Source organism: Uloborus diversus, chromosome 2, assembly GCF_026930045.1.
Source record: "Uloborus diversus isolate 005 chromosome 2, Udiv.v.3.1, whole genome shotgun sequence".
NCBI classification, from domain to species: Eukaryota; Metazoa; Arthropoda; class Arachnida; order Araneae; family Uloboridae; genus Uloborus; species Uloborus diversus.
In genome coordinates this window covers 118,668,150-118,694,983 of record NC_072732.1, presented here as the reverse complement: position 1 = coordinate 118,694,983, position 26,834 = coordinate 118,668,150, and the positions used below count along the sequence as shown (strand labels likewise).

At 33.8% G+C, this 26,834-nt stretch overlaps 1 protein-coding gene across 3 annotated transcripts in view; it reads right to left on the bottom strand.

The window, feature by feature from the left end:
* Nucleotides 1–6,713: 6,713 nt before the first annotated feature.
* LOC129217281 (mitochondrial amidoxime reducing component 2-like) overlaps nucleotides 6,714–26,834 on the bottom strand; it is a 40,157-nt gene continuing 20,036 nt past the window's right edge. For all 3 annotated transcript variants that reach the window (XM_054851551.1, XM_054851554.1, XM_054851552.1), the window contains 6 exons: nucleotides 26,040–26,219; nucleotides 24,543–24,714; nucleotides 19,051–19,194; nucleotides 9,880–9,944; nucleotides 7,098–7,169; nucleotides 6,714–7,008 (listed from right to left, as the gene is read on the bottom strand). In XM_054851551.1, coding sequence (XP_054707526.1) covers nucleotides 6,852–7,008; nucleotides 7,098–7,169; nucleotides 9,880–9,944; nucleotides 19,051–19,194; nucleotides 24,543–24,714; nucleotides 26,040–26,219 — 790 coding nt within the window. In that variant the 3' untranslated portion in view covers nucleotides 6,714–6,851. The remainder of the gene's footprint in view (nucleotides 7,009–7,097; nucleotides 7,170–9,879; nucleotides 9,945–19,050; nucleotides 19,195–24,542; nucleotides 24,715–26,039; nucleotides 26,220–26,834) is intronic.

Genomic DNA, 26,834 nt, shown 5'->3' with positions numbered 1-26,834 from the left:
CATACTTAGCAGCAATCAAAGGGTTAAATAAACAACCTTTTTTCTTCAAAAAATAAATGACTACTTTTCAAATTCAAGCAGGCTAAGTAATCTTACACTGACTTTTTTTTTTTGGCATTACAAAAATCTCAATCTTATAAAAAGGAGAGTTCTCCTAAATATATTTTTTAAACTGCAACGCAAATTATAATGAATAAATAAAAAATAATTAAAAAAAATCCAAGAGAATTTAGATCAGATTTCTAAAAGTAAAGTGAAGTATGTGATTTGATGTTGGAAAGTGACAAGTGTTACATTTAGGCCATGAAAGTAAGCGTGCAAGCTATGATTTACAAAGATGCATCATTAAAAAACCAGAAACAGCTCTTGTTCAGGGTGTTCCAATGAATCAGGGTGTAAGGCTTAGTCAGCAGTACAAAATAGCAAATAATAACGCCAACAAAGTGCTGGGTGTTATCAATTAGTCTCTTCAACATGATTTTTAAGGGAATTCTACCTTTATGCAGAAGCTTGGTAGAACCTCATATAGTGTTTGCTGTTCAATTAGGAGTCCTCACCTGAATAAAGTTATCAACTTACTGGAAAAGGTTCAAAGAGGGCTGCTAGTTTAGTTAACGGACTTTCAGCTTTAAATCAATTCCAGGCTTAAAATAGGATTATTTAATATGTATAGTCTTGAACAAAGGAAATTCAGAGGGGAAATGATTCACTTATTCAAATTTATCAAAATGAAGGAATTGATGGGCTAAATTTCTAAACAAATGGCAAAACTAGGAGTCATTGTTTTAAGCTTTTCAAACCCCAAGTTTATCTTGAAATTAGGAAATTTTTTTACTTTAGATAAGGTTGTAGGCATTTGGAATAATTTACCAGTAGTAGCTGTTACATGGAATCTCCATACATTAAAAAAGTAAACGTCAAATACAGGGTGGCGACAGGAACTGTGAAAAAAAGTTCCCTGATTAAGTTCACCAAATTTCTCTGATTTACGTTACCAATGATAATGGTTTTCTTTCTTTGCTTTACTTGAAATCCATTGTATGTTTGTATAAAATGCAGTATTTTAAACGTTTTAAGTTATGTTAAGTTGTTGAACTAAAGATATATTTTAAAAAGATGCTACTTTTTTTAATAAAATAGTTCAAAAAAAAAAAAAAAAAAAACATGGCAATTTGGGGGGGGGGGGGAATGACCTACAAAACAGTATATTAAATTTTTATACAATGGAAAGATTATAGAAAATTTAAAAAAAAAAAAAAAAAAATTCTTCCAGAAACCACTTAGCAAAAGAATTTAAGAAACTATTAAAATTACTTTTAAAAACATGTGTATTTATGATAGTTCAAAATAATTTCAATTACTTTTTAGTTCTGAGTTTTCAAACAGTATAATAATTGTTGCAGGAATAACAAGTAATAGTAAAAGAATAGAAGTAATGTAGTTATTCTTATATAACTAATTGACATATTTATGCAAAACAGATGAAACCCTTTGACAACCATTCATAGGGAGCTTTTCTCTAATCAAGAACATAGGTTTTAATGAATGAATACAGCATTTTAACAATAAAAAAATAAAGATATTTTCTTAAGTACACAAGTTAACTCTATTTCAAATGATTTCAGTATGTAACGAGAAAAAATCTTAGATTGCTTTTGTAACAAACAACTTTGAAATGCAAGGAAAAAAAAACAATTAGTTAATTTCAAAATATATAAAAGAAGAATACAGCTTGGTTATAAAAGTAAAGAATCACTGAAGTCTGAAGAAAAGAAAACATTTATAATCTGCGGCGACAACAAATAGTATAACGGCAAAAAACAAAGTTTTTTTAATTGAAAGTTCAATTTTAGCAATTCAATTAAAAACACGAAGAAGTAATAACTTTTGAGCTTTTATTGAATTAATTCAAAAACCAAAGATTTCTTCTTGAAATCGTGATTATAGTACGCTAATTACTTTGAGACAATGGAATAAAGGCAAAGGAGCTAAGGCATAATTGAAGGCTTCCTCTTTGCCTGTATGGTTGTTTATTTTACGTAGGATTGAAAGCGTAAAAGGAAATTTCAAGCTAGGTAAAATAAACAACCTAACAGACACAAAAGCAATCTTAGGAAGTTCATCCTGTGGTTAATAAGTAAGATTCAATACTTTGACGTTGAGGAAAAAAGATGCACAAATATGGGCAGTGTATAATCGCACCTCATTAATTTTACCTTTTTTTTTTCTTTTTTTTGAACAGATAATTGGCGGAAAATGCGTAGGGAATTAAGAGTACTTAATTTTGTAAAGCAAAAAAAAATTTCTTTCTTCAAAAAATCAATTTTCCCTAATTTTTTGTTATTTTTTCAAAATTCCCTGACTTTTCCCTGATTAATAAAGTTCCCTGACTTTTCCCTGATCTGTCGCCACCCTGAAATACATTTTGAAAGGATGTCTGTGACGGGCCTGCACACAGCTAGCTCCAAGGTTTTTTAATTTAAAATTTCAAATTAGTTTTTGTAATTAATTTTTTAAGCTGATGTAAATTGCCTATTAAAGGGATGTAAGATTTCCCACACCCCTTAACATCCTATGTCAGTCCAAATAGATTTTTTTTCTGTGTCAAATAAAGCTTGTTCTAATTTCTTCAATTAATTAGAATAGCAGAGATAAGGTCTTCTATTTTAGCGAAAAGTCCTAGGATCAACTAAATTCAAGCCCAGAGTTAAAGAGCAAAATATATTATCAGAGACCACAACAGGGTGGTGACAGATCAGGGAAATCAGGGAAAAGTCAGGGAACTTTATTAATCAGTGAAAAATCAGGGAATTTTGAAAAAATAACAAAAAATCAGGGAAAATCGATTTTATGAAGAAAAATTTTTTTTTTAAAAATTAAGTACTCCAATTCCCTACGCATTTTCCGCCAATTATCTGTTCAAAAAAAAGTAAAATTAATGAGTTGCGATTATACACTGCCGCATATTTGAGCATCTTTTTTCCTCAATGTCAAAGTATTGAATCTTGCTTATTAACCACAGGATGAACTTCCTAAGATTGCTTCTGTGTCTGTTAGGTTGTTTATTTTACCTTAGCTTGAAATTTCCTTTTACGCTTTCAATGCTACGTAAAATAAACAACCATACAGGCAAAGAGGAAGCCTTCATTAATGTCTTAGCTCCGTTGCCTTTATTCCATTGTCTCGAAGTAATTAAGTTCTGTAATCACGATTTCAAGAAGAAATCTTTGGTTTTTGAATTAATACTATAAAAACTTAAAACTTATTACTTCTTTGGGTTTTTAGTTTAATTGCTGAAATTGAACTTTCAATAAAAAAAACTTTGTTTTTTGCCGTTATACTATTTGTTGTCACCGCTGATTATAAAGGTTTTCTTTTCTTCAGACTTAAGTATTTTTGAAATTTTTTAACCAAGTTGTATTCTTTTATACATTTTGATATTAACTAATTGCATTTTTTCCCCTTGCATTCAAAGTTGTTTGTTACAAAAGCAATCTAAGATTTTTTTCGTTACATACTGAAATCATTTGAAATAGAGTTAATTTGTGAACTTAAGTAAATATCTTTATTTTTTATTGTTAAAATGCTGTATTCATTCATTAAAACCTATATTCTTGATTAGAGAAAAGCTCCTTACGAACGGATGTCAAATGATTTCATCTGTTTTGCATAAATATGTCAATTAGTTATATAAGAATAACTACATTACTTCAATTACCTTTTAGTCCTATTATGAATACACATATGTTTTTAAGAGTAATTTTAATAGTTTCTTAACTCGCGAGAGCTCGCACGGGGTCGTAAACGACCCCAGCCATTTTTTGTTTCCATTTCTTGGAATTTCATGGACAGCTAAAGAAATCATTTTCTGAGTAGCTGGGATTGTGTCCTTGATTGATGTGTGGGTGTGCTTGGAATTTTCTTACCTCCTTTCAGTTCTTGTAAACAAGGGGGGTTTTGAGAGTGGGGTCTTTTTCGACCCCGCGCGAGTACTGACGTCAGTAAAATTCTCGAAACGGAAGAGGTGTTTGGAATTATTTCCAATGCAATGCATTCAATGAATTTAGAAAAAAGGTTGGGAAACGGAAGTAGTTTTCAGCAATCCTTCTTTTAGTCATGATTTTGAGTGCACACGCGTGCGGTTGACAATGATAATTTAAATTTGTCCTTTCTAATCCATATTTTTCAATTGTGTTTGTAATAATTATTACAAAGAAAGCATGCTGACTCCATATGAGCAAGAGATGGAGCGTCTCCGCAAATTATTAGCCGATGTGGAAAGTGATGAAGAGGTCATTCCAGACGATGAATGTTTTAGTGATCAAGAAAACTTCGGTGACCACGACAGTGAGTGCGAATTTTCAGGAATTGAAAGTTCTGCTGATCCCGATAGAGATGACACCTTTGTTGGAAGAGATGCAAAAACTATTTGGCAAAAAACAAAATTTCGAGCTAATTTCCGTGCTCCAGCTCGAAATACAATTATGCATCTTCCTGGGCCAAAAGGAAACTCCAAAAATGTCAGTGATGTCTTTGAGAGCTGGAGCGTTTTTATCGATGATAAAATGATTAATCAAATAGTAGAATGCACGAATATTTTTATACATGACATTTCAAAAAATTACTCAAGACTCAGGGATGCAAAATGCACATATTCGGTGGAAATTAAGGTTTTATTTGGCCTATTATATTTAGGAGGGCTTCACAAGTCTTCTCATCTAAATGTAAGGGACTTATGGGCTACTGACGGAACAAGAATCGAAATATTTCGTTGTGTAATGTCATACAACCTTTTTCTTTTTTTTGATGAGATGTTTACGCTTTGATGATGTACATACCACAGATTCAAAGAAACAAAACAATAAACTGGCTGCAATAAATGAAATATTTGAAGCTTTCGATGCAAACTGCAAAGAAAATTATATTTTAGGGGAATATGTGACCATTGACGAAAAACTGGATCCGTTTCGGGGTCGCTGTGCCTTTAGACAGTATATGCCAAACAAGCCCGCGAAATATGGAATGAAAATATTTGCAATAGTCGATGCAAGAACTTTTTATACTTCATCTATGGAAATCTACTGTGGTAAAAATAGCAACAAATCGAACAAGCCGATTGACGTTGTAAAAAGACTTGTAGAGCCACTGTACAATACAGGTAGAAACGTTACCACAGATAACTGGTACACTAGTTATCCTTTGGGCCAAAGATTTGATTTCTAAAAATCTTACAATAGTAGGAACATTGCGAAAAAATAAAAAAGAAATCCCTGTTGAATTCGTAAATAAGAAGAAACGTGAAATGCGTTCTTCATTATTTGGATTCCAAAAAGATTGCACAATCCTCTCATATGTTCCAAAGAAAGGAAAATGTGTTTTACTATTGTCAGCGATGCATAACGATGACACTATTGATGAGGATACAGCTGTGAAAAATAAACCAAAGATAATTACATTTTATAATATGACGAAGCAGTGGATGTTGTTGATCAAATGGCGGCATTCTACAGCACGGAAAGGATAACAAATCGATGGCCCATGGTAGTATTTTTTTGCATTCTGAATGTTGCTGCTATAAACGCACGGATTCATAAAAATCTTTCTTTATGCATTTCAAATAAAAAAAATAATTATTGTAGAAGTCTCTGTTGGTGGAGAAACATAAACAAATAAAATAAAATAAAGAATTCGTGCAAAAATTAAAAGGAAGAAAAAAAGAAATACTGGGGTCGTTTTCGACCCCGCGCGAGTACTTGTGTGACGAATAACGGCGCGAGTTCTCGCGAGTTAAAATTCTTATGCTAAGTGGTTTCTAGAAGTAAAGTATTTTTTTTTTTTTAATTTTCTATAATCTTTCCATTGTATAAAAATTTAATATACTGTTTTGTAAGTTTTTCTTTCCTTCCAAAAAAAAAAATTGTCTTTTTTTTAAAAAACCATTTTATTAAAAAAGTAGAATCTTTTTAAAATATATCTTTAGTTCAACAACTTTACACAACTTAAAACGCTTAAAATACTGCATTTAATACAAATATACAATGGATTTCAAGTAGAGCAAAGAAAGAAAACCATTATCATTGGTAACGTAAATCAGGGAAATTTGGTGAATTTAATCAGGGAAAAGTCAGGGAACTTTTTTCACAGTTCCTGTCGCCACCCTGCACAAATTTAAAAGCGACTTTTCAAGTGTACAAAATTGCCATTTTGCAATGCTCAGTTACCCCTCAATACGTGTAGCTATGCAAGTTTGTACAAGTTAGTTTGGAATCCAAGAAAAGTGTGCTCTTCAAAGCGCTTTTTTTTTAAAAAAATTCTCTGGTATGCATATTTTTATGAAATTCTTTGCGTGTTTGGGAGGTAGCGGGATTGTGTCCTAATCACGAGCTCTTTAATTAAATTATATTTTCTACAGGAGGGATAGAAGAATTTTTATTTCGTTCAAAAATAGAACTCCTAATTCGTCTTTTTAATCCAATTCTTTCTAATAGAAAATTTAAATCTTCCCCAATAAGATTGCTAGCAATCTTTGGGGGCTGGTGAGTGTCAATTTCCAGAAGATGCTTGTTTTTTTTTTGAGACCAGCATCTCCTCCAATAACCAATATTAAGTAGGAACTTAGGATAAATTGACTAGGAACAGCTTAATGCAGCCTGGGTCCTGTTGCTGGTCGTCACAGTGGCAGTTGTATATGGAATAAACAATAGTGGTCAAAGGCACTAGAAAAATATACATTTTATTTAGAAAAAATAGCATAACAATATGTTTAAGCTCCAAATTTTACATATAAAAGTTCTTCGTACTGAAGACATTGATTGAAGACACATTGTTTCATTAACAAAAATAGGTATTTTTCACATTTTCTGAATCATAGCTGGTTGTCTTCCAACCACAGCATAGATTTCATCACCAACTTTAATTTCACCTGGCTTGATAACAGCACAATGGGTTCCAAAGCAAGGCAAAGAACCAGTCTTTTTTACTATTTCAGGATCTTTGGGTATTCTGTATCTAGATATAAAAAAGTTATTTCAAAAGCCTTTTTAAAGATTTTGCTTTCAAAAAGTTATCAAAGATTTTTACATTAAAACCAAACTTACCTTCTGAGAGTTATCAATGGTTCTTTTTGGGACAAAATTGCAGTTTCTGGGTCATTTGTCGTCAACAAGCACCTGGGAAATTTTTAAAAAATATTTAGTTCAGTACCTTGGAGGGGGGGGGGGAATCCAAACACTACACATGAGAATGGAACTTAAAATTGAGCAATGAAAAAGCACCATGTTATAGGAAAAGTTTCATAATTGGCAAAACTTTTGACTGTTAAAAAAAAAAAAAAAAAGAAAAAAAAAGAGAGAGAGAGAATAGGTTAGATCACTTATGCTACCATTAATTAAAAAATCAGACATTACCTTTTAAAAAAAAAAAAAAAAAGGTGTCGTGAAACCAATATGCATCATCCTTCTACTGCACTGATCTTTTGTGTATAGAACTACCCTGTTGTAATTTATCTGGACCAAAATAAAATTTGTTTTGTCTTGAAATTCCAGCATCTTTTCCTCTAATAATGTATTGATTAGTTTGATAATCCTCAAAGTATTCTTGACATTGTTGCCAAAACTCAGATGGATTTGAGCTAAGAAGCAAATGTTGCTAGGTACGGTACTTTCTGATCATTTAGTTAGGAAAACCTAAAGCACCGCTCCGGTCACATGGTTCAACTACGATGACAGAACACATGTTTCATGTGAACCTTCCAGTATTTTACTTTAAAATATATCACAAAACCTAAAATCGTTGCTTTCAACAAATGAAGTTTTCACCCTCTCTCTCTACATTTTATCTATTCTCAATTGACATATCACAGTAGGAAATTTCATTACAAAAAGCAGAGCTAGCTTTCTTATTGACCTTTGGCAATGGGTTAAATATTTATTTTAGTCTTGCTCAACAATAGGTTGAAATAGATATTAATCATTTGGGAGATATAACCATCCAATGTTTAAATTAATTAACTAACAAAAACGTTTCCGATTCCATCCATCGCGACTCTAAACCATGCTTGAATCAACTTAATTACACACAAAAAATTCGATCAAAATCGGTCCAGCCATTTAAAAGCCATATGACTACAAACATCCATACAGAATATATATATTAAGATAAATGAAAGGAAAGTTAATACAATAATGTATTTTTGTAGGCTGTATTTTGCAATTTTGTCCTTTTTTCTGATGCAATTTTATATTTCATTCTTTTGAAGTTAAAATTCAATTTTTACTATGTACAATTTTTACTTGTATGCTTGTTTATGTACCTTGGTTCAGTTTGTAAGTGATTTTATTTGATCTGTACTTTCATTAATTTGAACAACCTGGATCCATTATTAGCCCACATTAATAAGGGTTAACTGTATGTAATATCCGGGAAAAGGATTCTATGCCGTTATAACTGGTCATATACACAGAAAACAGCAATAACTAAATGGTTACACATGTGTCGTGCACAATTCAGATTTTAAAGTAAACCATATGGAAACAAAGCAGGTCTACACAATAAAAACAAAAAGATGTGATAAACCAGAAGGGATATTACTGGCAAAGAATTAATTTCTGTTTAAACTCAATAAAAATAAAAACAGATGGTCCTTACCATGAAACATTTTTGAGATTAATCTACTTTATTTCCCTTTTTTAATGAAACAAAACAAAGACCAATTTTTCTACTCAGTTACATTAATCTTTTACTAGGATAATTAAAGAAGATTTAAATTTTGTTTACTTAAGGCATACTAAAGTCCTGGTAAGCTGCCTTTTTTGTAACTAACAAGTTTCAAAGGAATCTAAGTGATGGGTATGAACCAATGCACTGTTAAGTAACAGGAGATAACCAACGTTTTGTAGCACAAATATACAGATTACTGCAGACAGGTATTTTGGGGCAATGTAAAGTACAAGTGAGTTTTTAATGTAAATACATCTGGTAGAAGACTCAGTGCTCCCAATTAAATGAGCACCAGGTTTAGGAAAATAATCTAAAACTGACCTTGTAGAGGGTTGCCAACCTTGGAGAAACAATTTGAGGAGCATTTTTGCTGATTTTGAGGAGCAATTTCAAATTTTGCGGAGCAGTTCAAAATTTTGTATAAAAATCAATTCAAATAACTAAAACCACTTATCTAAAATTGTTTTAGAGCTTTAAAAATCATTTTTTTTAATACTAATAATTTTTATATTAATGAAACAGCTTTAAACACTATTTCAATCTTTGAGTATCTTTAATTTCCCATATTTACAGGTTTGTTACCATGAAGTAGCAAAATTTAAGCTTAAAAGCGTTCGGCCGGGAAATGCGGAGCAAAAGAACCGCAGAGTTTCACCATTTTTGCGGTACAACTCTGCAAAATGCGGAGCAGTTGGCAACCCTGCTTGTACACCAGGCTTTAAAAAAATATTTTTTTGGTTAATTGTGCCGAAGAATGTTGAATGAAATGTAATTGCCATCTCACAAAAGGAACCAAAGACCCGTGCTAAGAAACACTAATAGAAAGTTGATATGGGGTAATTCACAGATGATGTTACACTTCGAAGGGGGAGGGGTTCATGAAGTTGCGACAAGAGGGAGGGAGGGGGTAACAAGAAGATTAACATCACATTTTTTATTAGATTACGGTCACGAAAAAATTTGTAACAAGTGGGGAAGGCAGGGAAGGGAGTAGGTGAAAGTGACAATTTGTCAGCAAAGAAAAGGAACGTGGTGGCCAAAAATCTTGAAAAAAAAAGTACATTATTTATGGACACAACCTATATAAGCTTGCTCGATAAAATTTGTAGGTGCGTGACATTTCAGACTGATAATTACAAAGCTGAAGACAATTAATCTTACCTTGTTGTAGGAACTAGCAATTCAGCTTCAGCACCTCCTTCAAATTTAATATATTCCCATGCATCCTAAAAAAGAATATAATAATGAAAACCGTATAAGGGGGGAAAAAACTCAACCCAGACATAATTTTTTCAATAAGAATAGTACATGATAAATGTTTTGATGTATTATCCTATACATCATTTTAAATCTAATTTTTCAAATCTTTAGAATTCAACTAATTAGTGTCCCTCATTTTTCTAAACTTGTCACACTCTATTTTATCAATAAAACTGCAAATGAAAGTTTATTTCATTTGTTTCCCTTATTCATTACTTTATTTTTTTGCCATTCAAGTTTAATCTTTTTCCTTTTAAACAACCCATTTTTTTTGTCACCAACATAAAATTGATACTTCAAAGGAAAATAGTGTTTAGAGAGATTTACTTTTTATGTTAGTCACAAAGACATTAAGTAAGCTTTTTCCCCAAGAAAAGCTTGCTGTTAATATTTTTTCTCTTATCTTTTCTATGTGATAGGTAAAGTTAGATTGATGAAATTGAATATGCCGTATTTTTTGGGAATAAGCGCCGCGGTGCATACAAGAAAAAAAAATTTCCGGTGCGGCGCATATAACGGGTGCGGCGGATACAGTGTTTTTTTCCCCAAGTTTAAAAAAAATCGGAAAATGCTGCTAACAGATGGCACCACATCGATTGCTTTCATTTCGCGGAAATCCCTCGCCCTTAGGCGACAAGTAAAGCAAAGAGGGGGAGGGAAGGTGAGTCAGCGATTGCGCGTGTTTCACTGAGGAAAGAAATTCTGATCCACGTGCGCGAGCAAGCCTTATCGCGTCGGAGCGAAGGGACGGGAAATCCTTCTGCCTTGGGTGACAAGTAAAGCAAAGAGGGGGAGGGAAGGTGAGTCAGCTATTGCGCATGTTTCAACGAGGGGAGAAACGCTGATCCACGTGCGCGAGCAAGCCTTATCGCGGCGGAGCGAAGGGGTCAGGAAATCCTTCGACCTTCGCGACAAGTAAAGCAAAGAGGGGGAGGGAAGGTGAGTCAGCGATTGCACGTGTTTCGCTGAAGAGAGTTGATACACGTGGGCAAGCAAGGCTTATCGCGTCGGAGCGAAGGGGTCAGGGAGAGGAGGCAGCAAAAGTACTAGTAAGACAGAGGGATGAATGCAAAGTGTGTAAAGGGAATTTACCACCTCTCTCACGAAAATAGGTTGCTTTTTCAAGCAACCTAATGGGAAACTTGTCTCCTAGCTCTAATTTTATTATTCACTCACATCGTCGTGTTGCATCTTTTGCTGCGGTTCGCGCGTTCTTGGCTTATCTTTCTTCACGAATTTTTTTAGAGTTGCTTTTGAAATGGCTCCTTAGCAATTGAAAAGTTATACTGCAGCCTTTAAGTTTAAGGTTACAACGGCAGAAGAAATTGGAAATCGTTTTGCTGCCAGAGGTTGGTACTGACGAGATGCGTTTGCCGTTGGAAATCGGATAAATGAACCATCGAAAGTGATGACCAATCGAGGGATGCCGAAGGCAAAAAATGACAAATGGGGATTTTTTAAAATATTTTTTTATTGTTAATTAAAAATACTAACGAGAAATAAAAAAATATTTTTTATTTACATTTAATCCAGCTTGCTTTACTACTGATTGTGCTTTTAAGTTGTTTAATGCTGAGTGCGCGCTTATGGAAGGTGCGGCGCTTACATCGGGTGCGGCGCATACATTAAAAAACTTTTTTATTTGAGAATATATTACGATGCGGCGCTTACATCGGGTGCGGCGCTTATTCCCGAAAATACGGTACATATTTTTTCTTCTGGTAACATTGGTTGTGATAAAAATAACATCACTGATGACAAGACTGATGTGATAAAAATAACATCACTGATCACACCACTGACAGTGGCACATACAAGAAAGGGATCCTAGGGGTCTTGACTCCTTCCATAGGTCATGCTCCCCCCCCCGATTGTTTAATATTCAATGTAGTATTTAGTACATAGAATAACTTCAAACAAAGGTAACATTAATTTCAGTTTTCTGATCAGACACGACAAAAACAACAACTAATTTCAGTTTTAATAAGTGAAAAAATAAAATCAACATGCTAAAAGATAAAAAAAAAATATTGCGTGCATTTCCTATAACGAATTGCGTATATTCAGTAAATTACCGCCCAATAGCAGGGCTAAAGCAGAATTACATGAAATACACCGCCAGCTCAGTCATTTCCAACCGAGGACTGCAGTTTCGTGCTTATTAGCACTCATCAGCCTGGCATAGGAAAGGGACTGAGCTGGAGATGGAAAACCTCTTAAGGAAGCCAAGAGTGCACAACAAACTGGTAGCTAATATAAAATTAGCGCAGGCCAGACGAGTGACCGAAGCAATGGTTCGGTTCAACTCGAGGATTGAAGGCAAAGGCATGGTATATTCAGTAAATTACCGCCCAATAGCAGGCCTAAAGCAGAATTACATGAAATACACCGCCAGCTCAGTCATTTCCGACCGAGGACTGCAGTTTCGTGCTAATTAGCACTCATCAGCCCGGCATAGGAAAGTGACTGAGCTGGAGATGGAAAACCTCTTAAGGAAGCCAAGAGTGCACAACAAACTGGTAGCTAATATAAAATTAGCCCTGCTATTGGGCGGTAATTTACTGAATATACATTGCCTTTGCCTTCAGTCCTCGAGTTGAACCGAACCATTGCTTTGGTCACTTGTCTGGCCTGCGCTAATTTTATATTAGCTACCAGTTTGTTGTGCATTCTTGGCTTCTTTAAGAGGTTTTTCATCTCCAGCTCAGTCACTTTTCTATGCCGGGCTGATGAGTGCTAATAAGCACGAAACTGCAGTCCTCGGCTGGAAATGACTGAGCTGGCAGTGTATTTCATGGAATTGCGTATAAGAAGCAAAATGATGATTATAAATTAATACACTGCAACAACCATGTTTTTAGTTCTATAATTATAGATTAAAATGAGATTTTATGGGATTGAATCCATTTTTTAATTACGAGAAAAGTAAAAGAGTAAATTATTTTGCTTTCTGGTTACTTAGGTATAGTTAATTAAATAATGTTATTTTTTTTATTCAATAGTTTGTTTTTGCTGTTTTTTGTTCTTAGGAATTGATAATATGTTTGACAGCACATTGGGGTATATGAGAACGAAGTTTTCGACCTTAGACCCTCTCTTAGCAAAATTCCTGTGAGTGCCACTGCTGTGTGTAACTAACAATATATGATTGTTTGTGAAACAGATAGAATTTAAACATTGAAATTATTTTAAGAGCAAATAAATATATTTAATTTCAAATTAATAAGTAGTTTTTGTTACAGTATTGTGAAGTGATGGACAAATCATTTCAGTGGTGACGTGGAAAACTTGAATCATGACCTCTTAGTTATTATGACATTAAAAATATGCTGATGGATCCAATCAAAACTATCATCAGGCATTCATATAACATTTAGGTTGGAGGAAGCAGAGAAGCTGCAGAAGCAAAAAGAAAAAATGAGCATTGGAGAAATTACTCTGCAGACTGCCTTTGCTGAAAATTATTTTGCAAAGTATCCAGGCCCGGATTACCCAATAGGCCAACCTAGGCCCTGGCCTAGGGGCGCAAGCCAAAAAGGGCGCATGTCGCAGAGGGAAAAAAATAATCAGCTTTCGGGGGGGGGGGGGGGAGGGGATGCGTTACTACATGGAGTAGCAAAATTCATCTAGCAAAGATTGCAACCAGCGCGATAGGCATAAAAACAGTAATTGAAGGGGGGCAGGGGGCGTGGTCCTTGAGTCGAGAAAGGCGCGCACAGGTTTGAGGACGTAAAATAAATAAATACATTAAAAAAAAATAAATAAACCGTTCTTGGGCAAAATGGAAAAAAAGAAAAAAAACGAAGTCACACAAGTTTGAAAGCACCAAAAGAAAGAAAAAAAAACAAGAAAAAAAAAATCCCTGAGTCCCACAGGTTTGAGGGTAAAAAAAAAAAAAAAAAAGAAAAAAGAAAAAAAAAAAAACCCGAAGGCGCGAATGCCCCACCCGCCGGCGCGGCTGGCTAGTTAACCCCTTGGCTTTGCCAAAGTAAAAAACTCTTTGAGGTATGTCACACAGAAAAATTAGTAAAAATCATGACCTAGAAAATGTAAAGTTTTAAAACCCTCTTGTTACTGAAACTATTTTTCTCTTGATTCTTTAAATTGCGACAGTAAGTATGTGTTTTCGCAATTAATAGTTTATTAATTCATATTTATTTATGACTGCCAATCATCAGAGGTACCAGAAGTTATTATTTTCGGGGGGGGGGGAGGAAATGTCATATTACCGAATGAAACTTCAAATCTTACCGAATGACAAAGTACGAGTATGCACATCACGTACCAACATCTAGCGAAAAGAGAAATCAGAAAACAGAGATCCAAACAAAAATATCATTATGTTGTCTCCAAATTTTCCGAACAGTCGGATAATTTTTGCCAAATAAGAAAAGTTTGGATGTAACGGTGACCTCCCGTGACCCCCTATCGGGGCGCCTCTGGCAATCATATCACCTATTTTGCACAACATTTTCACCTTTAACTGCTTTAATTCTCTTTACGTACATGCATTGCATGCAAGTTCCTAATAAATATTTTACTGTACACAATTTTACATATTTTTGTTTATAATTATATCGGTTATCGAGGTTTGCTTCCAATATATTATTTTTGTGAATATCTTTAATTAAAATATCATCACGAAGATCACAAAAAGTAGATGAAAATGCATGGGATGCCCCGAAATATGTTTTAAATAGAAGAAAAATTAAAGTAGAGAAAGAGACACCAGCAGTTCTAAATCTTAAGGTAAAAATGAATGAAACACATAAGTGTATCAAGAAATTCAAGAGCCCTGTTGTTTAAATTTAAATAAAACGGAAAAAATTAGATAAAGATCACCTAAAGATCACCTTAGTCCAAAGCGGGAAATTTTTTTTCTGCGGCCAAAAACGTTTGTTTTTTAAACAGACAAGAATTTGAGGGAGGAATTTGAAAACTACATTATGGAAAAACTGAAGCAGTTAAATATTTTTGGAAAAGAAAAAGTGGGAGCAGGATGTATTACAACATACTTTTTAAAAATAAGAAAAAGATTGCAAAAAAAAGCAAAATAAAGGGAGTGAGGTGTTTTTTGAGCAAGACCCCATCTTTTTACTTCATCAAAGGTAGCTTAAAATTACCTTTTTATAACTTTAATTTTATAAAAACTTCAGAGGAAATTCCATGTGAACCCGCTTTCACTATTATTTTCAAAAATTATCTAAACTTGATTTTCTTTTTTAGAGCATTCTTGCCGATCCCCGCCTCTTCCTAACACTTTGAAGATCATCTAAAATAGCAAAAAATTTCCGCTGGAAAGTCCCCAAACCCATCCCGTCACCCAGCACTATCAGATGCATTGAAGATAGTACAAATACACATTTACACTTCTCATTTTGATTTTTTTTAGGGGAAAGATCTCTAACGTCCTACTTTCACGCCACATAACAGAGCGTCTAAAATTTCATTTTTAGTAACTTGTTTGAAAACCCTCCTGGGGCGTGACCCTGACTTCAGCCCTCCTCTCATCTTTTTGAAAATCTTCCAAGATTCGTTGTTAAGAATAATTGCGACGTGGGGGGGGGGGGGGGGGGGAGTGAGTCCCCGAACTCATCCCTTTCTGTTACATCAAGAATAAGATATAATTACGTATATTACGTATTTCAGTTTCGAAAACTGAAATCGGGGCAAGTTCCGAATGCCATTACTTCCTATTAAATGAACTTAGATGGCCTAAAATTGCATTTCCAACGCATCAATTTCTGAAAATTTCCCGGCCCACCACCCTCACCCATCCATTTGAACATCATCGAACGAAAACAAAGAAAGAAAACCATCCCTCATTTCGTTGACACACGGGAACGCGAAATCTTCACTTGCTAAGCCTCTGAGAATGGCTGGGGGGAGGAGGGGTTTGGGGCTATGATTTCAGTAGAGTTCGGATATGTGAGGTGGGGGGCGTAATCTGTAAGTTTGGCCTAGGGGTGCAAATAGATGTTAATCCGGCATTGAAAGTATCTACATGAAAAGATGCAAACAAACTAGAATGCTGAGCAAGCAGCCTCTGTGACCATAAATCAGGCCTGAATCCAGGAGGTCATGCCCCCTTAACACAAGACGGAGGGGCCTGTGGGGCCCCCATGTTGTTTGTTATTCCCAGTGTGACAGAGAGCCTGAGGGGCCCCTAGTCAGTTCTGCTGCCAAGCCCCTGCCCCCCCCCCCCAAAAAAAAAAGAAGAAAAGAAAGGAAAAAAAAGAAGGACAAGAAAGAAAAAAAAAGAAGGACAAGAAAGAAAAAAAATCAAAACTACTTACTAGAAAATAATTAACTCAATAAAAGTGCCACAACAATAAATACCATAAGAGTAAATTTTACTTTAACTTAACGTTTCCATTTATTCTGAGTCCTTTTTCCCTTCTTTCTTCCTTTCTTTTTTTTGCGTCAGTGTCGATGGGCCTCCCAAAGGCTTGGGCCCCTAGTTTCCGACTAGGCTAACAGCGCCTCTCGTCGGGCCTGGTTGTTCCATAACTCCAATAATATATAACAAAGCTCGATGGAAATTTCTGATTCTTCATTATATGACACTATTTGAATGTTTGTTCAATCATTTAAAGCATTCACCTCATGGTACTGTAAATATTGACCCTTATACCTAGAAAGGAGGGAGGGGTCACAGTGGCTACTAAGCTTTTTTTTAAAAAAAAAATGTAGATTCTCCTGTACTGTTTCAGAAACAAAACATGTAATGTTGGGACATATTGTAGTCGTGGAATTTCCAACTTCTAAGTTAAAAAATAAATTTGTTGCTTGCTCTTTGAATAACACATTCAGGGGTCTGTCCAGGATTTTTCACAGGGTCCGTTTTTTGTGAAAAATAAAATAATTTTGTGAAAAATCAATTATTTTTGTGAAAAATCAAATAATTAATTTTTTTTTCTTGTAAAAACGAAAGCTTAGACTCTTGAGATGGTGGAAACTGCATCATTGACACTTAAAGTTGAGTGTTTTTCTAGTATTTGAAGAGAGGGGGGAGGCATCGCTCCCTGGGAGATGGGCACCCCTCAAGTATCAATATTTATCTACCATTCTACATCATGTTAAATTATACTATAAATGTTTTTTGATTAGTATTCAAAATAACTGTAAGAAAAAAAATTAGGCAGGGGTTCAGCATTTAACTTTTTAACCCAAGACACTGTTTAAGAGCACAGAGTTTCGTTCAAACCTTATAAACTCCGTGATTTTCACAAAAATAAAAAAATATTTTATTTGTTTACCTCTTAACTAAGCGTACTAAACATCAAGAATTCGAAAAATCAGATTTCCACAGCGGATGCAAAGAGATTGCAATCCTCAAAGTGAAGGAATCAAAAGTATAAAAACGGCTTGTAAAATAAATATTTTTGATAAAATTACTTTTGAATTGCATTTTAGAGTCCTATGATAAACATATCATTAATATCTGGACACAGTTGAAGCAAAAATAAATAAATAAAATAAAAAATAAACCATCGATTCAGCCTTTTAATTATTGACTCATAAAAGAAAATGGAATTCCCCTTTAAAAACTTGAAATAAGCTTTGTTACAAAAATAAAGAGACTTTTCATTTATTTGCATCCTAATAAAGCGAAGTTAGCTTGAAAAAAAGAATGAAATATGATTCTCATATCGGATGTAAAAAGATTGCGTTTTTCAAAATGTAGACATCTATAGAAAAAAATAACGGTAAATAAAAGTTTATTTAAAGTTAATTATCCTTTTTAGTATCGAAAAACCAAACCCATATAACTTTCTCCCAAAATAAGTTTAACATCGCACCACCAGACACTAAGTGGCGATAAGTTTAAATTTTGTAACCCTATCTGAAGCGATCACATCCGCCCCACCCATACTATCCTTTGCAGTTCTAAATTCATTTCGCTGTATATTATTGATGCTTAAATCATGAGTGGGGATAAAAGTGCTTACTACGCCTATTCAGAGAATGTTGACGCTTTTCCAAAGAAGTTTACAACAACACCGCTGCATAAAACAAACAAGCAAAATTATAAACCAAACTGACTTTCAGCTGTTAATTTCTTTCAAAGAAACCAACACCAGGCATTATATTTATTTGGCGGTAGTAATTATTTATGGCTTGCAGAAGCATCACAAGAGTGCCGATTTTTTTTTTCCTTTTGCAAAATTAGCTGATTTTGTATAAGTTGACTCCTCTAATTTAACTTTAAATATGCTGTATTATTTTAATTTGAGATTTGCTCTTTCAATAAACAATTTGTGAAAGATCCGTTTTTGTTTACCAGAATTTTGTGAAGGGTCCGTTTTGGTTGATCGGATTTTTGTGAAAGGTCAGTTTTGGTTGATCGGATTTTTGTGAAAGGTCCGTTTTGGCTGATCGGATTTTTGTGAAGGGTCCGTTAACGGACCCAAATTTGCTCTGGCCAGACCCCTGACATTCTATCATAAAAACTAATTTTCCCCATGGAAACTGATTTCAGGACAGATGTCATTAAAATTTGACAATTTTAATAACTTACTCATTAATGGCTGCAGAAGAATTACATAAAATACATTAATGTATAAATAATGGTGTATTTTATGTATTTCTGCATCAGCCCTGGCTGTAAAACAATAACTTTCTGGCAAAAAAAAAAAAAAAAAAAAAAAAAAAAAAAAAAAAAAAAAAAAAAAAAAAAAAAAAAAAAGCAGAAGAAATGTTTTTACATTTTTGCAAAGAAAAAAGTACTAAAAGAAAGGAAGTTCTAATTTCTATGAGGGAGGGGGGGGATTCGAGCCCCCACTTGCCCCCTAGATGGGCGGTCATGATTCAGTCATCCCAATGTGATATAAAAATAAAAAATTTAAAATAAATTAATTTCAAAATACAGATGATAGACATAAACAACTATGCAGATGATACATTAAAGTGAAGTTAAGACTCTATTGTGAACATATTTATTATTAATAGAAAAACGTGGAATTTGTTGTTATGCATTCAATTTTCAAGAAACATTGACTTCACTGTATTCGCCTTGCATTAAAATCTAAAAACAAAACAGAAAGAGAGAGAAAACAAATGGAAATTTACTTCTTCATAAGGTTTGCTCCCTTCAACTACTACAACTGGTCTAAAATTGTGCAAGGTCATTTTTTTCCCTTCAATTCTCGAGTTCAAATCTTCAAGGGATGATACTGATAGTATATGCAATGCAGCTAAATCTTGAAAGCTAATCTGTAAATAACATAGAAATTTCTCAATTCACAACAGCTATATTTAAAACCTAAATCATACATTTCTCAGACCAGCCGCGGCACAACAAAAAAAAAAGGGGGGGGGGGGGTGAAAACACCACCAGAGCATTTAACATAAATGCAAATTCTAATACAGTAGTTTATGCATATGAAAGGCTGTTTTGATCAAAAAAGCTCTTCAGAAGGTATTTTTCATCAAAAATCCCCCTCCAGAAGGTATTTTTGGTTGCACTAGACAGTAAACTTAAAAACATATCAACTTGGGCAGGATTTATAAGTTATTTCTCTAAGAGTAAGTACAATTATTATAAGTAAAAATAATCAATTAAATGATGAGGCAGTAAGAAGCAAAAGCGATGTAAGTGGCAAAATTAAAAATTTGAGACAGCTAGTACAAATAGTAGAACCTCTCTTCAGATTTGGGGCAAAGCATGATACTAGTAGCTACTGCTATACAGTATGATTAAGAAACACGTTTCAATGAAAGCCTTCCTAGTGTTTGAATTTTCAACATTAAGAAATGCTTATCAAAAACGCTTTGATAAAACTCACTATTGGTTAAGCCCGATAATTTTCCTATTTTAAAACGTTTGAAGAAATGTAAAAATAGGCATCAAATTAGATGGTGTGAATGCCTGTATTCATAAACAGTATATATTACAATACATTTTCCTTCAACAGAGGATCTGCTTCGGGACACCGCAAAACGTTTTTCTGTTGAGGTAATAACACTTTTCTTAATGACTGATTAAAAAACATTCATAAAAACATTTAAATGTCAAAAAAAAAAAAAAGAAAAAAGAAGAACTGATTTTATAAATACAGTTGGAAATCACGCTAAAATGCAAAAAATAATTTGATTCATTAAACACAATCAGTATTATTACTAAACATGAATCAGTAACACATACAAATTTGATGGGACTTTGGTTCTTCAGGCAAGTATTATCCGCATGCATAACACAGCTGAGAACATATTAGGGTAATGATGATTGTACTTTGTTCATATCTTCTGAAGCCTGCTCAAAATTAGGAACGAAACATTTACAGAGTTACAAAAGTAATTGTCCTCAATATGCTTAACGCAAACTACTGTTGAATAACTTCGGTCGATTTAAATTTATATTTGTAACTGATTGATTTTTGCATATGACTTCACCTATCATGTTTGTGCTGACTAAATGTCACTGTTTAAAAGTATCATAGAATCTCGTTCATCGGATCAAATTCGTAGATTGAAAAAAAAAAAAATCACTTAAATAATTCAAAATTATGATAGCAAAACAGAACTATAAGTATGCCAAACATTTCTTATTTGTCCTAAATGTACAACTCCAGCATATATTGTACTGTTTATTTTATTTATTTTTCAAATGCCACATACTAAAAATAGCACTTATGCCATTAGTGCACATGCTCTCCATTTTTTTCAACAATGGAATTAAAACCCAGGGTCGGATTTAGGGGAGGGCAGGCGGGGCTACTGCCTCGGGGCCTCCAAAACAAAGGGCCCCCCCACAATAAAATTTTTATAAAGTATCCTAACTTTCAGGGGTCAGCAAATTTTACGTTTTTTCTCCCCTATAAATAATAATAATATAAAAATATAAACAGCAGTAACTTCTGGATGTATTTACTATTAAAGTGTTGATCGAAAATATTGGAAATATACATATATATATCAAAATATTCGGATATATATCAAAGTATCGGATATTTTCGAAAATATGATGATCTTTTTGAACCCTGATTAGGGGACTCCACATTTCCAAATCTGGCCCTGTTAAAACCACTAAGTGCAGTGCACACATCTAAATGTTCCACAGTCAGAATCCACTGGAAAGAGATCCTCGTGAGAAAAATCTTTTTAACAACAATCTGCATTTCAAAATTCTTTGTGAATCACAGTTTTGATTTTATAATAATGGTTGCAACACAGATTTAGAGTCTGAAAAGAGTACAGCCTTATCGAAAATAGATCTTCTTAGCAATAGCTGTTCAACAGCTACCACTATAGCTACAATCTCACCATCGAAGACAATAGTGGAAAGACGTACTGGAAGGTAGAAGCTGAAGAACTCACTGCAGATATCAATTCCAGCACCATGGCATCTATCTAGAAGAAAGCCATCAGTGAACAAGTGTAACCATTCGCTTTTCGGACAGCAATTGTAAATATCTTATAGAGCTATAGCTTTTAGCTGATCAGGAGGCATATCCCTCTTTGCTACTTTCATGTTAAGTTCAAAGTTTATATCAAAATGAGTATAATCCAAAGGGCACAAAGGCAAAGGTAATAGAGGAGTTTCTTGATAAAGTTCCAAAGCACAAGTAGTCTTGAAGGCCAACTGGATGAATCCCTTCTGAGTATTCAGATTTCTATTTGTGCTTAAGTCATCATCTCTCCAAACTGAGTTATTAGGCAAAATTTTAAGTTTTTGAAATAATATTAATGCATTTCTTTGTATGGATTTATAAAATGGTACTACGTTCATCAAGGTGTGCATAGCAAAAACAGGAGTGGATTTCACTGCACCAGTTAAGATTCAGAGGGTTTGATTCTGAAAAACTTCCGAGGCATTGGATGGTACTATTGGGTCTGTAGATCATACTGTATTTATATTCGGTATATAGATCGTACTGTAAATTATTGTAATCCAACAAACATCCTGCCATACTGGGAACATCAATCCGACACCACTGCATCTGAGCTATAAATGATAAAGTGCTTGGTCAAAATGATCAAATGTAATTTCGCAACAAAGCATTGATTCTTGCTGTCATAAAAGATAAGTTTGCTTGTATAAGAATTTATTTTTCTTATTACTCATACTGCCCTCATTTTCTGGATTTCTGTTTATCTGGATTGCCTTTGATCCCAAATAGTCTGAATAAACAAGATTGTACTGTAGTATTGATGGTGTTCAAAGAAAATTAAATATTTTTTTACTTTTTGAACAATTTCTAGCTGCAGTTTTGAAATCACTTTTTTTGGAAACATTTTAAAATTTTACTCTTTTAGTGTAATTATATTTTTGTAAAAGTATTATGTTACCATCATTAAACTTTACCTACTTTTTTTCATATAAATGCTCTGTATTGAAAAAAAAAAAAATATATATATATAAACCATCAAAGCACTAAAATTTTTTAGCAATTGGCACCAAAAGCTGATCTTTGTTTGAATTATTTGTATGCAACTTTAATTACCACTTGTTAAATGCTGTCGGTAACTCAGGGGTGCCCACCTTGGGGGGGGGGGGGGGTCATGGCACAGACTGTGGCATTTAAATTTTTAGGGGGGTGTTTTGAGGATTATTTTTCTTGTTTGGGGGGGGGGGGATCTTGCTTACGAGAGGCGATATTGAGGGGGGTGCTCCTAACGTTAGGGAGGGGACCCCTGGGTAACTTAGTCAATCATCTTAAACATTTAACTAAATGTAGCCAAATGCTATTTACCAACAACTTTTAGCAGTAAGTTACCTCCCTTAAGCTATGGCTCATGACTAAGGCAGAACTACATGCAATATACTGACAGCATGGTTATGACATCCAGATGCTAATGAACATTTTAATGCAGTTTTTGGCTGTTATAAATAGGCTGTCTGTATACAGCATATTGCAAGTTTCAAATTCTTGTTTAATGCATTCTATTTGGCAGGTCAAGTAATTTTTGAGTCAAATACATTGGATGGACAAACTTTTAATTTATTATTTTTTAAGCCATCTAAAAATAGAAAATGTTTATACATAACAGAATAATAAAGTTACAGCTATAGCAGCTTGTTTATTTATTAGAAATAACATATTTCTTATGAAGAAATAACATTTATGGGATTATTGGCCATGGTCAAAATGAAAAAAAAAAAAAAAATCCAGAAGTTTCGTCAACCTCTGCAGCTGACATCATCAGTGGATGAGTTTTATGCGACTGATGATGTTTCCGTCGCTCTGGTATTTAAGCAAACTGCTGGTTTGTGAAAGTTTCTGATTGGATGGCATTCTCCTCTGATTGGTGCTCTAATGGAAAGTGAGAGTGGCTTCAGATTCGAAATGGGAGGGGACATGGGCTTGAAACAGGTCTTAAATGTTGTGTTTCCGTGCCACCACTCAACTAAGGAATTGTTATTGCCCTGGGAAAGACCTTTATAAACCTTTCTCTACATCAGGAGTGTACAAAATTTCATGCTCTTGTGGATCAGTCTAAGTTGGAGCCACCAACTGCAACATCAAGACTCGTCTTTTGGAGCATGAACGTCATTGCAGATTAGGACACTATGAGAAATTAGCAGTAGCTGATCACAGCAAACAAGAAGGAACCCATGACATCAAATTTAAAGACACTGAAGTCTTGGCCACAACAACCCAATTCTTTGCCTGTCTTCATCGTGAAGCAATTGAAGTATTCAAACATCTGTTAAATTTCAATAGAAAAGAAGCTAACTTCAATCTACCAAAAAACATGGCTCCGAGCCCTTAGATCTGCTCACCACAATGGTTCAAATGTGTCTGCTCCCGTTTCGAATCTGAAGCCACTCCCAATTTCCATCAGAGTAGAACGCCATCCAATCAGGAACTGGCATCCACCAGTAGTTTGAGAACACCATCCAATTAGGAACTGGCACCTAGCAGCAGTTTGCTTAAATACCAGAGCGACCGTAGCAGCTCATCAGTCCCATCGAACTCATCCACTGATGGTGTCAGTAGCAGTTTGATGAAACGTCTGAATTTTCTTTTCCATTTAATCCACTGCCAATAAGCCTGGAAATGTTATTTCTTCATATTGACGCCAGCCGTGAAAGCCTTAAGCAGTTTTTAAGATGTTTATTACCAAACTAAATTATATTTCACAACAACACAAGTCGCTCGGGATGATAATCCTACGTCTTCACCTTGGCCCTGTAATTATCTATTATTGACAAAGATAACAATACGACTAGAGTAAAGGGAGTGCATTAATTTCATGTTTGATTCAGGGAAACCTTTATTCAAAACTCTCATTATAATTATCATTAACATTTCTGTTTTATGGCAACCAATTTTTTAACAGTGGCTTTCATATTTAATCATTACATTAGAAAATATCAAAATTTTGCTGTTTGATTGACATGAAACTTATTGTTTTTCTAAAAATAGGAACAAATATTGTCAAACAAAGGTACAGGACCAAAGTTAGTCCACCATCTATTAAAAGTAAAACATCAAAATTAGTTCACTGAATGAGAATTAATGCTTAAAAAGCGCACACACAAAAAGCTGTACAACTGACAACCTCTTCTTTTTTGAATTCAGTTAAAAAATAGATTGCAAAATTTGCTCTTCACTTACTGCTTGTTTTTTTCTCATTTTGGCATAAAATGGATCATTTCTGACATACTTTCTGTTTTCCAAGTTTGGCAAATATTGCAGGAATCGCACACCAGAAATTTTCAGATAAGATTCAAACCAAGAGGCAATTTCATCTCCCCTATCTACAGCCTGAACCATATCAGTATGAACTCTGCAAAATATTTTATACATGGATAAAAGTTATGGAGCCTTGAAAATATTTTATTTTACTATTATTTTAAAGCATAAGTAAGATATTATAAAGATTTAATCAGTTTGAAAGAATGCTTATGTTAAAAGTAAATGTTAAAATGGTATGCTATGACACATAGCTTGATACTTTAAAAGGCAATAATTCTTGTTGAATTTATAAATATAGCTGTAAATAGAAAGGTGGGATCTCCCACTCTTACCAAAATTTCAAGTGGGGTTTTTAAAATTGAAGTAGAAGTAGTTTTTTTTACAATTGCTTGAACATTGTAAATAAATATTTATTTGAACAAGTTATTATTATTTGCATATCATGTAGCACAAAATTAACGAGTATAACATTAAAAGAGAACATTAAATTTGTCTGCTAGATTAAATGTGCATTTTATTATTTGTGAGATCGACGAATATTTTAAAGACAACTTAACATTAAAATTTCTTAACTACAACGGCAAAGATTTTTTTTAAATCAATCATTTACGCAAAGATATTTTTAAAATCAATCATTTACTAAATGGTGTGTTAATGAAGTGTTCTCAATTTTATAGAAAATGTATCAAAATGCTTCCAAAAGAAAAAAATTCCAATAATGGCAAAGTTTAGATGCAAAGCGGGTAAAAAAATTAGCTTTGTTTGATGCAACTAAGAGCAGTAGATATACTCAGAGGTTTCAAAAGGTATTTGAACCTTCAGTTAACTTAAAGGATACAGCCATTCTCAATCTTTTATTCCTTTCTCTGAGGGACTAAATTTCTATATTCTTCTGTTCATTGATAATAAGATGAAAATTATCGCAAGCCATTCATTTACATCATAAATCTTCTTAAAAGAAATTTGAAAAATAAAAAAATCCAAGGTGACAAGTTTCGCAATCTTTTTAACATAAGTAAGCAAATGTTGATTAGAGGGAATAGCTGGGAATAGGATTTTTATTGAGTGGGATTTTAGAAAAACTTACGGGAATCCTGCAATTCCGCACCCTAGCCTAAATCGGAGTTCTAATAATGCAGTATTTGTGAAAGCCTTCATGTTTTCTTTTTTCATTCTGCAAAATCTTTTGCTTAGATATTCTTTCCCTTCCATTTGGAATTTGTCATTTGTAACAAACCCAAATTATCAATAGCTCGTACAGTTATTGAAAAGAAAAAAAATATATATTGCAAGTGTTTTCTAGATTTCTACAAAGTTTAATGACATGCTATTCCTACCATGTCACACAGAACAAATTTTCATTGAATATTTACTGATATTTTCAAGAAACCATCAACATTTTTATTTAGGACTCACCTGCACTCAACTACCTTATCATTGGGAGAAAGTGCTTTCTTAATAGGAATTCTCAAAGTCTCAACTTCAGGTCCTGATATAAGCAAATAATCTCCTTCTATGCGTTGTGTTAGCAGCTGAAGAGTTGGAGCATCTCGTTGCGATAGAAGAACATTATCCTTCCACATGAGCATAAACTGACTGAAATGAAAGCGAAATAAAAACTTTCAAATTGGAAAAAAAAAAAAAACGTTAAAACAAAAAATACTCAACATAAAAGATCATCTTTTAAACTTGAACACCCCGTATCACAAACAAATCATCAGGAAAAAGATAAGATATTTGTTTAATGCATAGTTGAGTTAATCAGACATCTTGTAAAGCTGAGTAAAATTTGACTAGAATATGTATTTTTGAATAAATCTTACAATTTTACATCATTTAGTACTTCCTATACTTCCCCAGGCTAGATAAAATATTTAATACTAGGTACAATTTTCCTAAAACAATTAGGTTTGAAATAGCTTTATGACTTGTTAAAGAGAATGCTTGGGTTTATCAATAGATCTATAACATTTCAAATAAATCCAAGAAGGTTTGTCTACCTTCATATAGAAGTTTGGTAAGACTTAATTTGGAGTATGTTGTTCAGTTTTGGTTTCCTTATCTCAAGAAAGATATTCCTTCACAAAAAAGGGTTTAAAGAAAGGCTACTAGGCTAGTAAGGGGACTTTTAGATATAGATTATGACACCAGGCTAAAATGGTTATATATGTACGGGGGAGGGGGAACCCAAAAATAACCGCATTTTTGTTC